Source organism: Orycteropus afer, unplaced genomic scaffold (genome assembly GCF_000298275.1).
Source record: "Orycteropus afer afer isolate SDZICR_OR568_19922 unplaced genomic scaffold, OryAfe1.0 scaffold00146, whole genome shotgun sequence".
NCBI lineage: Eukaryota > Metazoa > Chordata > Mammalia > Tubulidentata > Orycteropodidae > Orycteropus > Orycteropus afer.
In genome coordinates, this window is record NW_006921733.1 from 2841716 (window position 1) to 2859060 (window position 17345).

At 39.1% G+C, this 17345-nt stretch overlaps 1 protein-coding gene across 1 annotated transcript in view; it reads right to left on the minus strand.

The window, feature by feature from the left end:
• Window positions 1-7501, minus strand: part of GABRG3 (gamma-aminobutyric acid type A receptor subunit gamma3) — a 1139981-nt gene extending 1132480 nt beyond the window's left edge. Inside the window, exons 1-2 of the mRNA XM_007945970.2 lie at window positions 7449-7501; window positions 1627-1775 (exon numbers count right to left, since the gene is read on the minus strand). Coding sequence (XP_007944161.1) covers window positions 1627-1775; window positions 7449-7501 — 202 coding nt within the window. The remainder of the gene's footprint in view (window positions 1-1626; window positions 1776-7448) is intronic.
• Between the last annotated feature and the right edge of the window lie 9844 nt (window positions 7502-17345).

Genomic DNA, 17345 nt, shown 5'->3' on the forward strand with positions numbered 1-17345 from the left:
ATGCCAAGGATATCAATCTTTATGCATTCCATTTCATTTTTGACAACTTCCAATTTTCCTAGATTCATACTTCATACATTCCATGTTCCAATGATTCATAGATGTCTGCAGCTGTTTCTCTTCAATTTGAGTTGTGGCACACAGCAAATGGAGGTCTTGAAAGCTTTACCTTATCCAAAGGAGTAAGACTGGGTTTACTCAGATGATGCAGCTCTTTCCCAGTCCTATTTTGAGAGCCTTCTAACCTAACCGGACTATTCATAAAGTTGTATGGTAATGTATCAAACAGTATCTAAAAATGTAAAGAACTCTAAATATTCAACAGTGGAAAAAAAATACAATTTTTAAATGGGCAAATAACATGAAGAAATATTTCCATGAAAAAGTCAACATCACTAACCTTAAAGATATGCAAATAAGATATCATTAAATATCTACTAGAACAGCTAAAATTAAGAAAAAAATTATTGAAAATACAAGACTCAAAGACAAATATTGCATGATCTTACTTATAAGAAATATCCAGATTAGGCAAATGCATAGAAACCTAAGTTCATTGGTGGTCACTAGGAGCAAGTAAGAGGGGAAAAGGATGGATATTACTTATGGTAAACAGTTTGTATTAAGGGGGAAAAAATGGAAATACATAGTGCTGATTTTTGTACAGCATAGTGAATGTAACTAATATCACTGAATTGTATATGCAAAAATGGTGGGGATATTTCATTATATATATATATATATCTCACCATGATAATTTGTTTAAATAAAAAAAAATAATGACAATACCAAGTGCTGTTAAGAATGCAGGCAAACTGAGTCACACATCTCATATATTGCTGGTTGGAATATAAAATGGTATAGCTACTGTGGAAAAGGGTTTGACAGTTTCTTAAAAAGCTAGACATATACTTATATGACTCAGAAAGCATATTTCTGGGCTTTTATTCAAGATAAATGAAATTGTATGCCCATAAAACAACCTGTACATATATATTCATAGTCATTTTATTTATAATTGCCAAATACTGGAGACAACAGAAAGGTTCCTCAGTGTGTGAATGGTTAAACAAAGTTGGCACATCCATACTGCAGAATACCATGTAATTAAAATGAACAAACTACTGATATGTAACAACTTGCACAGATCTCAAAATCATTTTGGTTAATAGCATAAAAGTGAATCTCAAAAAGTCACATACTATATGATTCCATTTATGTAACATTCTCAAAATGACAAAAATGTAGAAGTGGAGAACAGATTAATGGTTTCTTGAAGTTAGGTTATTTGGGGAGGGTGGTGAGTATGACTATGAAAGGGTAGCAGTGGAAGATCTTTGCAGTGATAGAACAGTTCTGTACCTTGATTGCAGTGGTGTTACATGAATTTACATATGTGATAAAATGACACAGAACTGAACACACACATTGTACCAACAGTTTTTATATTGAACTATCATTACAAAATTTAATGTAACCATTTGAGTAAATTGTGTGAAGAACACAGGAGACCTCTGTGTAATATGTTAACAATTTCTCATGAATCTATAAATAATTTTAAATAAACACTTAAAAGCATATTATCACACCATATCTTTTGTTGAAATAATAAACATAAATACTCACATCCAATATCTGGCCTCAACTTTTTATCATATTCTCTTAACAACTTGTTGAGAATAAGGGTCACATCTGTGTCTTGGGATTTTGGTGCCAAGACCCACTTTTGATTTGATGATGAATCTTCATATTCATCCTCTTCTAACTTTCTGGACCTATAATTATGGCACAAAAATGTGACTTAGAAATTGCTGTCATGGCTACAGAAGTACCTTAAGCTTAAGGACTTGGCACCCAAGTACTACTTACATTTTGTTGAGTGGACAACACAGCCAATCTTGAGTAGAAAGCCCCAATTACCCTCAGCCAAATTGTATGTCTTATCATTAAAATGAAAAAATAATATAAAATAAAACTAAGGACACTCAATGGGAAGAATGCCACCACTATGGACACGGCATGATGGACCTCTAATTTTGTTTTACATTTAATGTCACAAGTAAAACAATATGCCAAGTTAAACAATAGGCATTCTCACGGGTAAATCAATGCCATAAGGTCAGACAACAGGCAGCCATCCATCCGTGGATCTACCTTGAGAACTTAAGAAGGTCATCTAACTTTCCAGAGGTTGACTGACGAGGGTTCTATTGTGTAGTTTCTGTCCTCTACCACCAATATTTTTAATTGAAGGCAGAATACACTCATTAGAAATAGTTATATCTCACTTATGTGTTTCTCATTAAGACTGACATGATGAGGTGATTTACTTTGCTAGTTCTCATAGAAGATAGCAAGTCACTGAGATTTTTGTTGGTAAACATCCTCTGGCAATTTCACATGACTCCTTCAGCACAAATAGATTCATCTCTTGAACAGCAGCCAAGACGAACATTAAAAATTAAAAGCTTTCTAATATGTGTTCATTAATAGATGGGATTAGATGATGCTTGAGTACCTCTGTCCTTTTTTCATGCAATGTGAGCATGACAGCCACCTTTGGTGAGCAATACAAGCTCACCAGAAGACTTGATTGCAGAGGACACAAATAAGTGCACATTCTTAGAGGGCCACTTCAGCAACAAAACCACTTGTGCTTACAAAGAGGAAGTTTCCCTCTGCTTTCAAGTAGGCATTTTCGTGTGCGTAACCAATCACTATAAGAAGAAAACTAGCAGAGAAAACAATTTCTTTATAATTTGTCAATGTACATGCCTTAATGACTTCTTTTCTCAAACAACAACAAAAAAGTAGAAAATTGCTATGGGTTTATTTGTTCTGACTGGGTATGAGTTAGTTTCTGTTTATCATCCAGGACTGAATCCAAAATGTTAACATCATCTCAAGATGGTGGTGTAATGATACACATTCTTTCAGCTAATTTTTGGGATTGTCTAAATTATTTACAATAAACATGAAATAAATAAGAAGAATAAATTTTGTTAAGTTCATTACCTTTACTTCATTTAAATTTTGGTCTTCAGAGTCATTATATAATTATGCATGAGTCTTTTTAAATGTTAACGATCAATACCATAGACTAGAACAGTAGTCAGGAAGTGTAGAACTAGATGAATATGTACTTGTGTATGATATTTTGATGATGAGTATACAAAATATGTCTAGCAATGACTTCTCTACTAGGCTGATCCTTTGTGATTCTATTTATTGAATTCTTTTTAGCTAGAAGGATAAAAATTTCAGCTATATTAACTATGAGTTGCTGAAGGGGACATTTATCTATATTGAATATTTGCCATTACTAAGAACTTTAAAAATTTAGAATACATATTCATTAATGATATACTTCACTTCATTATTTGTAAGGGAGCTCTGGAGGGGTAATGCCTAAGACATTTGACTGCTAACCAGAAGGCTGGTGGTTCAAACCCACCAGCCACCCCTTGGAAGGAAGATTGGGCAATCTACTTCCATAGTGATACCACCTCAAAAAACCTAAGGAGGGGTCACAATGAGTCGGATCCAACTCGACAGCAGTGAGTTTGGTTTTTGGTTTTATTTGTAAAGCTGAATTTTTACCATTAATACTATAGAACTTCAAATGCTACACAAAAATATTTTCTTTATTATCGAGAATCTTAATTTGATCATTTTACAAAACCCAAAAGGAGTAAGTTGAGGCACATTCTGTATGATATGCATGTTATTGTTGTTGTTATGTGCCATCGAGTCAGTCCCGACTCATAGCAACCCCTCCTTGGGTTTCCGAGGCACTATCACTAGGGAAATAGAGTGGCCAACCTTCCTTCCAAGGAACGGCTGTTATGCATAGCTGGTACCAAACATTGCCGGAAACCTGGCAAGTCATGACAGAGCAAAGAGCAAAGACATCTGGAGCACTGTGGATAGAAAGGCAGTGCACCATGGCAAAATCATGCACAACATTCTCAAAACACATCCCACTACCTGCCACAGTGCCTTCTACTCTCCCTTTCCTTCTCTCTTTCTTCTTTATTCCTTCACCTCCACCCATACGAACTTTTAGCCCTTCCATCTCCAAGAAGCCACAACTAAAGAAACAGATCATGCTGCTATTTTCAGTGTCCCCAGTGGTCATAGGAGACCTCTGGTGGCATAGTGCCTAAGGCATTTGACTGCTTGGCAGTTCAAACCCACCAGCCACTCCTGGGAAGGAAGGTTCAGTAATCTACGTCTGTGGTTGGAAGGAAGGTTGGGCAATCTATTTCCATAGTAATACCACTTTAGAAACCCAAGGAGGGGTTGGATCTGACTCGACAGTGGTGGGTTTTTTTTGTTTGTTTCTTTTTTTTTTTTTTTTTTAATTTTCATAGACCCATATGTACATTGACAAACTCCTGACCTGTTCTCTATATTCACTGTTTTAGTTTCTCAGAATACTTTGAGTAATTTCAGTAACAGGTATTATAATGAGGCTAATTCTCCTTCTAGTGGTGACAAAAGGGAATTCCTGAAATTGCAAAAGCAATTTAGAGTAAGATCAGCACAAGGGGGCAGTAGGAGGAGGAGAAAAGAAAAACAGGAGTGTTCTCTTCCCCTTTTCGGGAGTTATGAAGGACATTAGCTCTGTAGCTTGTGTGAAGTGGAGAGTGGGCAGAATGTGTGGGCAGATATGCTCCAGGCCCCACAGTGGCCAGTGCTGGGCTCCTGCAGACCTTGGTCCTCACGCAAGCTTTCTACAAGAAAGTGAAGTAGAAACCTCACATTGCTAGTGCCAGACCAACAATCCAACAGGATATACTTGTTTTGGTGAAAATAAAATCTCATTTCAGGGAACTCACTAAAAAAAAAAAAAACTCACTGCCATCAGGTCAATTCCAACTCACAGCAACCCTCAGTGGGTTTCCAAAGCTGTAAATTTTTACAGAAGTAGATTGCCTCATCTTCCTTATGTGGAGCAGCTAATAAGTTTGAACCAGTGACCTGGTGGTAAGTGCCTTATCCACTACACCACCAGAGGTCCTTAGAGTGGATGGATAAAAGAATGTCCTTTTTCTGAATTCAAAGTGAATTATCTGTAATCTTTATGAGCATTTTTATTACTTCGATTATTGGGTCCTAAATCACCATCACTGAAATCAGCTTTTTCTTTATCAACTCTCAGATGTGATTTTGATGTTTTATACCTTCTCTGCATCCAGGTCAGAGAAAAAGTCTGAAGTATTTTTAAACATTAAAAACATCCCTTAATCCTCAGAAAGCAGGGTGACACTCTAGTAGCATCTTCAAGATATCACCAAGGGTTCCAGACATGAAGAAGTGTTTTTAATGTATAAGTTCATCCATGAGTGTTCTCCCCCAGAAAGTTGCCAAGTCATCACCACAGAGCACAATTGTCAGAATCTTTCCAAGGAATTTCAACACCAGAAAGGCAACTCAGAGGGCAAATAAGAACCTTCTATGAATTTGTAATGGCTTTGAAAGATAAAGCTGAAAATCTGATTATTTTACACACCTGTAAGACACATCCAAAGAACACATATACTTTGAAAGGACATACCTATGATACTGAAATTAGTTTAAAATTTGGATTTTTTGCAAATGTCATGCAATCTTTACTATGAAAAGCAAGGAAGCAACCAAGATATAGATCATAACATTTGCCGTAGCAGCATGGAAGGATGAAAATTCCCAAGGGATTTTATTTGTATTTTGAAATCTGGAGTAAACTGACTGATTCAAGCCATATTCTAAGATTATCTTCCTACAAAGGACATAAACTTATGAGGACAAAAGGTAGTTTTCCTTCTAGAATGTTAAGTGACAAACAGTTGATTACCTAATCCCGAGGTGCTGGATGGTCATGTCATGAATTGATGGGGACAAAAAGATCATGTAGATATGATTTCCACACTAAACATGACTTGGGATTTCTACTTTACACTGATGCTCTGCCTGCGTCTCAGCCTCTACACCGAAATCCACCAGGTAAAAGCACCCTTTTTTCATTCACAGCTTTCTCCATAGAAAAAAATTTGGCTGTCTCATTGAGAAAATTGCCTGTGAATCCAGGGTGGTGTCTGCCCTTCCTCGTGCACTTTTCATACCCTCAAATCAGCAACCAGGAAATCTGGAGGTAAGCACCAGGCTTTCTTCCTCAGGGCTGGCTGTTGTTGTTGTTATGTGCTGTCAAGTTGGACCCAACTCATAGTGACCCCTCCTTGGGTTTCTGAGATGGTATCACTACGGAAGTAGATTGCCCAACCTTCCTTCTGAGGCACGTAGGTCAAAAATGAGGAGTGAGAACTGGGGCCCTTTTGGATTTTGTGAAATGGGTTAATAAATCTTTCCAGTTCCTTTGTATTTCACACAAATACACACAAATACAATCGAAACACAGGCCTCCAGGCAGTTAACTAATTCCTGGCACCAACAGAGCTTACAGCTCCCAGGAATACTCTGGTTCTCTAACTCCCAGAGCATGAAAATGGCAAAGTGTGAAAAAAAACAAAAGTGCTTGGGTGGAGGGCTGGGAGTGTGCCCTAAGTTTCCTGAAGGAAGGCAGCAGGGCTGCTCTGATTTCAAAACCACATTTCAGTCTGCAAGCTCTGGCCCAAAGATTCTGCCTGGGAGACAGAACCAGAGAAACCAAACTGAGAACATCAGGTTGCATTAACAGCAACAGGCTTAACCCTTCCTTTCTCACTCTTTTTCTGCTATCAAAATCCCTCATCTCTTTTTCGAGAGATTCTAGGCACCCCTTAGCGATTTTAAGCACCCCTTAATAGGAGGAAGGATTATAATAACAACAACATATGATGAGATAATTTCTTGCATCATTCAGCAGAAGCCTTATTATCAACTCTGACATGCTAGCTTCATGAGGGCAGGTGTACATAGGTTTGTATGATCTAAAAGGTGTGTGTTCGTGTGTGTGTGTGTGTGTGTGTGTGTGCATGATCTGAGGACAAGTTCTTTCAGAAAAGCAGGGCTTCTCACCTCCTCCAACCCTCCTCCACCTTCCTTCAACTAGTTGTTCTGCACTAGTCTGGTCTAAACTGGACCCTAGGAAATCATACTTCTCAGTCTTGGGACTTATCAGAGTGGTGTGCATGGTACAGAATGTGTGTGTGCTACCCTGGAGAATTGGGGTGGGGGCTCAGGGATACATAAGGAGTAAGACACTGCCGCTGCCCCATGATCTTGATTTTCAAAACCCCGTAAAACCACCAGATGCTAGAAGCTTTATGTGAAACGCCCATTAATCCTCGAGTCCTCCAAATCCTGTCTGCCTAAAAGACCATAGCTGCCCAGCTGTGGAGAGAGCCCCGTGTCCGGGAAGATGGGACAGGTGAGTGCGGGCCCCGTTGCCGGTGCCGCACGCTAGCAGATGGCGGGCAGCGCTCTCGGGCCCCCTCTTGGCCACCTCCGGCCCCCGCGCCACTTACCGCGCGCGCAAGCCGGAAAAGAGGCAAAGCAGAAGCAGCAGTTTGGGGGCCATGCTGCGGTGGAGCTCCGGGCCGGGTGCGGCGGCCCCAGGAGCTCTGGCCTCGTGTGGCGCTATCCGCTTCCTGCGCCGCTTGCCAACGCTGGGTGACAGGTGTGGGGCCCAAGGGTTGCCCTTGTCCCCGACGGCCAGCACTGGTGCACGCGCCTCCGCCGCTGGGTACAGGTGTGGGGCCGCTGCCGCTTCGCCCGCCGGCTCTCCGGCGCCGCGCCCGCAGCGGATGGTGGGAATTTCTCCCCAGACCCGCGCCACTCCAAGACCCGGCTCACACCGCCCCTGCAGTGGGCTCCGGAAAAACAGTAAAACGGCCGCGCCACCAGCGCGCGAATCTAGGAGCCACGTATCGCCTGTTCCTGCAGCTTCGCCTCTAAGGCGGTCCCGGCTGGGAGGAGTTCCCCCAATTACACGCCCGACAACGCACAAAGCGAAGACAACAATGTCTGAATGGACTCCAAGAAGAGTTGCGACTGGAAAGGGGGCGGGGCCCAGTAGGACCTGTGGGGAGGAAGAGGGTATCCTTAGGGGAGCCTGAAGAAGGCTCTCAGGGAGTGGCACCTGGCATCGAAAGGGAGCCCTTGTGTGGGACTGGATTAACTCCTTCTGTCATTTTGACAAAACGCAGTAGCTCTCCACGCCCGCTGACGGCTCGCTTGCAAGCTCCTCCCGTCAGGGTTCACTTGAGCTCACAGCCTTGGCCACCCAGGTCAGGGAGTCTGCGATAGGCAGTAGTTCCTTTGCCCACAGCAGACCATATCTGCTGACCTCTTCCTGTGGACCTCTCAGATCTGATGTTTAGGAAAGCTGCCTTGTTGGGGCCTAATTTTGGGGAAAGCACACTGGATGTATATCATTCTCACCTAAAAGCGAGATGAGCACACAATCAATAAACCAAAAAAATTAAAAAGCACTGCCATCAAGTGGATTCCAACTCCTAGTGACCATATAGGACTGAGAGGGGTGAAACGGAATGTTAAAAGTAGTAGAAGGGTCCCAAGTCAAAAAGAAAACGGACTCCACTTGGTTGAAGCATGAAACTTGCTTCATCCAATGTGTTTTCATACACCACAGAATGAAAATTGCATTTATGTTTCCCTTAGTTATAATTACTCCTTCATGATATTAATTGTTAAAATATCAGGATAGCTTAGATAAAATATTCAAAGAAATTTGGCTTTTACATTCCAAAAACTAGCTCTTATAAAATATTTTATTTTTAATAAATAACCACACAATTATAAAAGGGTGCTATAACTGCTTATTAAAATTGGGAAATAGTTTTGTTCATAAAATATATTAAAAATTAAGAGAGAGTTAAGAGAGTTGTCTTGCATCTTGTTTTTGTATTCTTCATCGTGAATGTGGGTATGAAGTGAACGGAATAAAGTTGTTGATGTTTTGTTGACTACACTTTTTTTTTTTTTTTTTTAATGATGGAACTATCCTTTCCTTGACATTTCATCTTCCTGTCTCCGTGAGACCCAGGGCTAACTCCAGGTCCCTCTGTCACAGCACTCTTTCTGATGTTCTTCTCTGCCTGACATATCTCACCGACTTCATAAACAGGCCAAATTCAGCTCTTGTTTTCAGTGAACACTGCTAACACCCCTGCATCCCCCTACTCTCAATGCCTTTATCACTTCTTCATGCTTCAGGAGAATGTGATCTATTTATTATATTCTGCCCTAATTTTTAATTTTCTGATTTCCATAGAATTGAGTATTTTAAAAATCAATTAGATAATGATGGATTATTCATTGACTGCTGTCTTGGTTCTCTAGTGCTGCTATAATATAAATACCACAAGTGGATGGCTTTAACAAATAGGAATTTATTCTCTTACAGTGTGTTGTTGTTATGTGCCGTCAAGTAGGACCCGACTCATAGTGACCTCTCCTTGGGTTTCCGAGGCAGTATCCCTGCAGAAATAGATTGCCCCATCTTCCTTCCTAGGAGTGGCTGGTGGGTTTGAACTGCCAGCCTTCTGGTTAGCACTCAAGTGCCTTAGCCACTATGCTCTCAGAGCTCCCTCTCTTACAGTATATGAGGCTACAAGTCTGAATTCAGAGAGCCAGCTCTAGAGGTTGCCCCTTGAACTTGAGCTTCAGCTCTCCCTTGTATTCCAGACCAACTGGAGCTAGGGGTCTCTCCTAACTCAGGCAGCAGCAGACCACTGAGTCTGATGAACCCAAGGTTGGCAGGTAAGATGGCACAATTCCAAGATAAACATACAACATGGCAGGGTGCTGGTTCAAGTCCAGGAACTGGAGATGAAGACTTGGACAAATGCAGGATCCAGAATATGCCAAGGGAGCTCTGGTAGCATAGTGCCTAAGGCACTTGACTACTAAACAGAAGGCTGGCAGTTAAAACCCACCAGCCACTCCTCAGAGGGAAGGTTGGGCAATCTACTTCCATAGTGATACTGCCTTGGAAACCCAAGGAAGGGTGACTATGAGTTGGGTCCAACTCAGCAGCATATAACAACAACAGAATGTGCCAAAAAACTAGTAACCTTTCCCAAAGCTTCTCTGTATATACTGGAAGCAGGCCATACCCCAAAGGCTGCTTCCTTTCTACTGATTAATGTTCCAAGCCACCCAAAACCACTGCCCAGGCAAGTTGAGCATAATCTTAATTAACACAATTGCTTATATAAATTGGTCAAGTCTCCAATAGTCCTAAAACATGCTGTGAGAAAACTGCAAGTAAAAAGAAATAATAATTTTGAGTTTCATTTTTTTATCACAGTAATAAGTTTATATTTTTATTAGTTGTCGTGGAGTCAGCTCCAAGTCATAGTGACCCTATGTACAACAGAATGAAACATGGTTCGGTCCTGATAAAAATAATAATCAGAAATTAATAATCTAATATCAGTCAAGGGCTGATATAAATGTTTTACATATATTAACTCATTTTACCTCTCATAACAGCTCTATAAGTAGATAATTTTGTTATCATTATTCCTAATGTACAGAAAACATTAGTACTTCCCCTAAATCACACAGATATATCGGTAAGATGGAGGAATAGGCAGAGAAATGACACAGACCCTCTTCAACAAAGAAAAAAAAAAAAAACAATTGACAGAGATACAGAAGATAATCCTGGAGCCCTGAGCTTTGAAAGGAACTATACAGAAGTAGATCAGGCATCAACTAGTGGAAAAACCTGAACAAAAACAGTGAGTAGGTCAGAGAAGGTCAGAGGTCCAGACTATCAGCTACTCTGATGGGACCACCAGCTTGAATATTTTCAAGTGGTGTTGGGATCTGAGAGTTGACCTAAAGATCAGCCCTGGTCACCAAGGTCTGCAGGGACAACTGCACTGGTGGCCTATAACTAGGAAGGGAAACAGTAAGGAGGGAGACAACCTGAGCTGTTGACTTTCTGCTGTCCGGAAGGCACAGCCATTTTGATTGTTTACAAGTGGCAACCATTTTGGATTTTAAAGTGGTAGCATTCTCATTTGGATTCCAGGGACCTACGAATAGGCTCTGTTTGTGAAGGTCGACAAGGACATACAAGAGGCTGACAACAAGAAAGGAGACAGGTGGTGAGTGAATATGTGCTGTCAACTAGTGACTAGAGGAGCACAGCAAAATACCCTGCCTGTATAGATAACATACAAACAAAACAAAGAAAATGAAAATTGTGGGCAAGTCACTCCAACATACAATCACCAATTAAATATAAACACAAAAACATCACAATGCCTTGGAGACAACAGAGCATCACAGTCCATACAAAGAAGCAAGATAAATCAGGAGAAAAAAGGGACCAGGATAAAGACCCAAAACACATCCCTGAGGAAGATACAGCATTGGAACACCTGATAAGGAATTTAAAAGAATTATTATTTAGGTATCTTCAAAGGATTGTGAGATAGATCAAGGAAAACACAAACAAAACTCTAGAAGAATTTCAGAAGAAAATACAAGAAAAAAATGACAAAATCAATGAAAAATTAGAAATGATTAAAAATGTACAGATAGAAATCCAGAAGATTAATACTAAATTATCAGAAATAGATAACACACTGGAAGGGCAAAGGAGTAGAACTGATGCAATGGAAGATAGAATTAATGAGATTGAAGACAAATACCTGAATACTTCTTTGGAAAGGGATCAATCAGAAAAAATCAAAACAAAATGAAGAAAGCCTAAGATTCATGTGGTATACCATCAAATTGTTGTTGTTGTTATTTGCCATTGAGTCGGCCCCGACTCATAGTGACCCCTCCTTGGGTTTCCGAGGTAGTATCACTACGGAATTAGGAATGCCCAACCTTCCTTCTGAGGAGTGGCTGGTGGGTTTGAACCGCCAGACTTCTGGTTAGCAGTCAAGTGCCTTAGGCACTATGCTACCAGAGCTCCTATACCATCAAAAAGAATAACCTATGTGCCATTGGAATTCCAGACCACGAAGAGAAAAAGAAAACCACTGAGAAAATTGTCCAAGATTTGTTAGGAGAGAACTTCCCTGATGTGATGAAAGATGAGAATATATCCATTCAGGAAGTCCAACAAACCCCAAACAGATAGACTCCAAAAGAAAATCACCAAGACATATCATCATCAAACTTACCAAAACCAAAGACAAAGAAAGAAAAATGAGAGCAGCATGGGAAAAACAAAAAGTTACCTACAAGAGGCAAACAACAAGACTATGCTCGGATTTCTTGGCAGAAACCACGCAGGCGAAAAGACAATGGGATGGTATATATAAAACCCTGAAAGAGAAAAATTTCCAACCAAGAATTATATACCCAGCAAAATTATCCCTCAAATATGATGGTGAAATTAGGACATTTCCTGATAAGCAGAAATTAAGGGAATTTATTAAAACCAGACCAACCTTACAAGAGATACTAAAAGGAGTCCTTTGGACAGAGAAGCAGCAACAGCCAACAACAACTGACCATTAACACACATGATGACATGACCCAAAAACCAACCCAGCTATGGAAGTATCCAAAGTAAATAAGCCTACAAGATTGTAAAAAGGGAACCAGAAACATCAATTGACAAATGAGGACAAGTACAAACCAAAAAGAGGGAAAAACACTGTGTCGTCACAGAACTTCTAGGTGGTAGGGAAGTCAGGACAACTATAAGATAGCACAGGTTGTTCTAAACTTGGAAAGAAAACTAAATCACAGGGTAACCTCAAAGAAAAATGATAAATCTTCACATCAAAATTTAAAAAAAGGGGAGCAGCACAAATATTTAACAAATACTATAACAGTAGCAACAAGGGAAGTGATAACACGATTCATAAACAAAACGAGCTCAGCATAGAAAATTATATGGAACAAAGAAATTGACACCACGAAAAAACACATAACAAAACTGACAGCAACAAATTCATATTTGCTGATAATTACATATCTGGCAAGGTACTTATGTCTAAGATTTATAGAAAACTCCAATGCCTCAACAGCAAAGGAGTTAACAATCCAATTGAAAAATGGACAGAAGACATGAATAGACAATTCACCAAGGAGGATATTCAGGTGGCCAGCTAATACATGAAGAGATACTCATAATCATTGGCTATCAGAGAGATGTAAATCAAAACAACAAGACACCGTCTCAAACCAGCACTGATGGCAAGGTTCAACAAGACAGAAAAATAACAAATGTTGGTGGGGAGAGATTGAGACTCTCATACACTGCTGGTGGGATTGTGAAGAGATACAACCACTGTGGAAAGCAATATGGTGATTACTTAGAAAGCTGAAATTGGAGAGACCATTTGATCCAGCAATCCCATTACTAGGTATATATGCTAGAGAGGTGAGAGCCAGGACAGAAACAGATATATGCACACCCATGTTCATTGCAGCACTATTTACAATAACAAAAAGATGAAAACAACCTACGTGCCCAACAGTGGAAGAGTGGATGACCAAGCTATGGTGCATACACATAACAGAATGCTATGCAGCACTAAAGAACAATGTAGAGTCTGCAAAACACTGCATAATATGGATGAACTTGGAGGACATTATGCTGAGTGAAATAAGTCAATTACAGAAGGACAAATATAGTATTAGTTCGTTGTTGTGAAGGGTCAAGGAAAGGTTTATATATGGAGGAAAACTTTGTTGGTTGCCAGGGGTGGGAGGGGAAGGGAGAGAACACTGAAAAAAAAAAATACTGACCCATGTGACTTTAGTTCTGTGTATTTCACTGTACATAAATTATATTTCAATAAAATGTGTTAAAAAAAATCACATAGCTATTAAATGAGACTGGGGTTAAACTTAGCATCTTTACTCTTCATCTCTATGCCACACTGTCTTTCTGAGTAGGAGTCATCACACATTTGTTATTTGGTTTGTAAAGTGACCAAGGAAACTTTTAGACTCCTTTCCATGTTCTCTATTTTTTTTCTTTTTAGCAAAAGTATACATTTTTAAAAGTTGTTTTTAATAGAAACAAACTGGTACTTGAAAGTTTCTAAAAATATCAGTATAATGATAAGGATACTCTGAAGTATTCATAATTGAAACAAAGGAAAGAAAATATGCTGCTGTTGTCATACCCCTCTATTGCTTTATTCTATTCCTTTCTTGCATATGTTCAATGCATTATTATGAATGAATGCAACAGATATCTTCTGGCATTTGTCTCATTTCAAGCAGAGAATGGAAGGAATCATTCAGTTTATTAGACTTACTGGGTGTGCTTGGTAGACTTATTTTTTTTTTATTTTTTTACCTTGGAAAGTCTCCCTTTCCCATGATGTAGAACAAGATTTTTTGTTTGTTTTTAATGAAATTAGTTGAGAAGGAGGGAAAATTCAAAGTGTGCTTTCTGAGCATAAATGTGAAAGCAAAAAGCAAGGTCAAGAATCTTTAAAGGCCAGGTTAAGAGGCTTTAATTTTCCTTCCTTGCCTATTATGGCCAGCTGGGGATGGAGGAATGCTTTGTGGAGCATGCAGTTTTCACAGCCCTGCTTTGTTTTCAACACTAGGAAAGCAGAGAGCTCTAACTGGGAAACTGAGCTCATACTACAAGCCATTGCCTGCCAGTTAAGAGAAAGGGAAAAAGAAAAAAGTGACAAAGAGAATCACCACAAGATTGGGGCTTAACTGTAAGAGTAAGTGTTGGGGTTGATCCACTCAATCGAAGTACATACATAGATTTCTGTACATATTGAAAATTAGCCTTGGGTGCTATTGGTGTCACATTTTGCCCTCAGGTCACCCACTCAATAGGTTTTTGGGGAAGATATGCCCTAGCTCGAGCAGCATATGAGTTGAACTACATCTCAGTTGGAGACAGGTAGGAAGCCAAAGGAAGGGCATCAAGAGTGGCTGCCTTGGCTACAGGATCTCTTGTGCCTTCTGTGAGAAATACCCCTCAAGAGTCTCATCATGGCCTCACTTCATCTCCTATAGGCATGAAGGAAGAAAGCAACCATGTATCATTTTCACAGCAGTGGTGTTATATATACATGGACCACTGCATCAGTTCAGCTTTTTCTTTGTAGCATCTGGGTGTTCTGTTTTGAATAAAATTTCTACACAACCAAAATTATACTTTTGTATTATATTATGATGTTTTATAATTTTCCTTCCTCGGTTTTTGTGTTTATTATCTAAGTATAATATACATGTAACAAAAGCACTAATCTTAAAAGTATGACTCAATAAATTTTTACATTTTTGTATGTTGTTATTTTAGCAGCCCTGAAGTACCCCAACTCACAATGACCCCATAAACAATAATATCACACCACTGTGCTCCACGGGGTTTTCATTAGCTGATTTCTTTAAGTAGACTGCCAGTACTTTTCCCATATATGCATATGGCATGTTGTTATGTGCCATTGAGTTGTCTCCAACTCATAGAAACCCCTCTTGGGTTTCCGAGGCATGAGTATATGAATAGCCCACCATTTGTCTATCATTTTGTCATACTTTGGTGGCTTTTGTGTTGTTATACTGGAAGTTATGTCACTGGTATTTCAAATACCAGCAAGAACACCCATGGAGGATAGGTTTCAGCAAGACTAAGGCAGACTGGAAAGAAGAATCTGGAGATATACTTCTAAAAAATTGGTGAGTGAAAACCATATGTGTAGCAGAATACTGTCTGACATAGTGCCAGGAAATAAGCCCCTCATATTGAAAGGCACTTAAAACACAACTGCGGAAGAGCTGACTCTTCAAAAATAGACTTTAATAACATGGATGAAGAAAAGCCTACAGGACCTTCACTTGATGATGTAGCATGACTTAAAATGAAAAGAAACAGCTTCAAATATCCATTAATAATTGTTACATGGTATGTAGTAATTATGAATCTAAAAACATTGGATATCATAAAAAATGAAATGGAATGCATAAAGATCAATATCTTAGGTGTTAGTGACCTGAAGTAGATTATTTTTGTCCATTTTGAATTGCACAATCATGTGGTCTACTCTACTGGGAATGATGAATTGAAAGGGACTGTTGTCACAGTAATCATCAAAAAGAATATTTCAAGAACTATCCTGCAGTACAACTGTCAATGACAGGATAATATCCACACACCTAAAAAGAAGACCAGTTAACGTTCCTATTTTCAAATTTAATAACCAAACATTAATATCAAAAATGAGTAAATTGAGTATTTTACAAACTTCTGGAGTCTAAAACTGATCAAGCATACAATCAAGATACATTGTAATTGCTTGTTATTGTAATGTAAGAGTTGGAAAGAAAGAAAAAAGATTGGTAGTTGGAAAATATAGCCTTGTTGATAGACACAACGCTGGAGATTGCAAGATAGAATTATGAAAGATCAATGACTTATTCATTGCAAATACCTTTTTTCAACAACATAAATGGCCCTGTACACATTGTCCACATCAAGGGAATACACAGGAATCAAATCAATTACATCTATGGAAAGAGATGATGGATAATCTCAATTTCATCAGTCAGAACAAGACAAGAAGCCAGCTGTGGAAAAAACCAAGCTCAAGTTGAAGATTAAGAAAACAAGTCTATGAGAATATGACTTCAGAATATCACACCTGAATTTAAAGATCATCTCAAGAACAGGTTTGATTCATTCAACACTAATGACCTAAGAACAGAAAGGGTTGAAGAACATATCAGGACATCACACAGGAAGAAAGCAAAAGGTCATTATAATGCCAAAAAAGAAATGATAAAGATGGATGTCAGAAGAGACTCTTAAACTTGCTCTTGAACACAGAACAGCTAAAGCAAATGGAAGAAATGATGAAGTAAAAGAGCTGAAAAGAAAATTTCAAAGGCAGCTTTGGAAGATTAAGTATTATGAAATGTGCAAAGTCTTGGAGTTAGAGAAATGAAAGGAAATAACACGTTTGGAATTTCTAAAGCTGAAAGAAGTGAAGAAAAATTCAAGCCTTTATTTGCAATGTTGTAGGATTCTATGGGCAAAATATTGAAAAATGCAAGAAACATCAAAAGAAGATTTAAGAAATATATAGGCTAAATATACTAAAAAGAATTGTGCAAAGTTCAACATTTCATTGAAAAAACAAGTTCAAGCTGCACTGAAGGAATTGATGAAAAACAAGCTGCAGGAAGTGACAGGATACAATTGAGATGTTTCAGTAAAAACAAGCAATGCTGGAAGCTCTCACACATCTATGCCAAGAAATAACTCTTCAATTTGTCATTCCCAACTTACTAGATCATATAATTGCCTCATTCAAAATGGCCAAAACCAGTCCATTTCAGCTCACTAACGCTTAGGATGGGAGCTCTGGTAGCATAGTGGCTAAGGCACTTGACTGCTAACCAGAAGGCTGGCGGTTCAAACCCACCAGCCACTCCTCGGAAGGAAG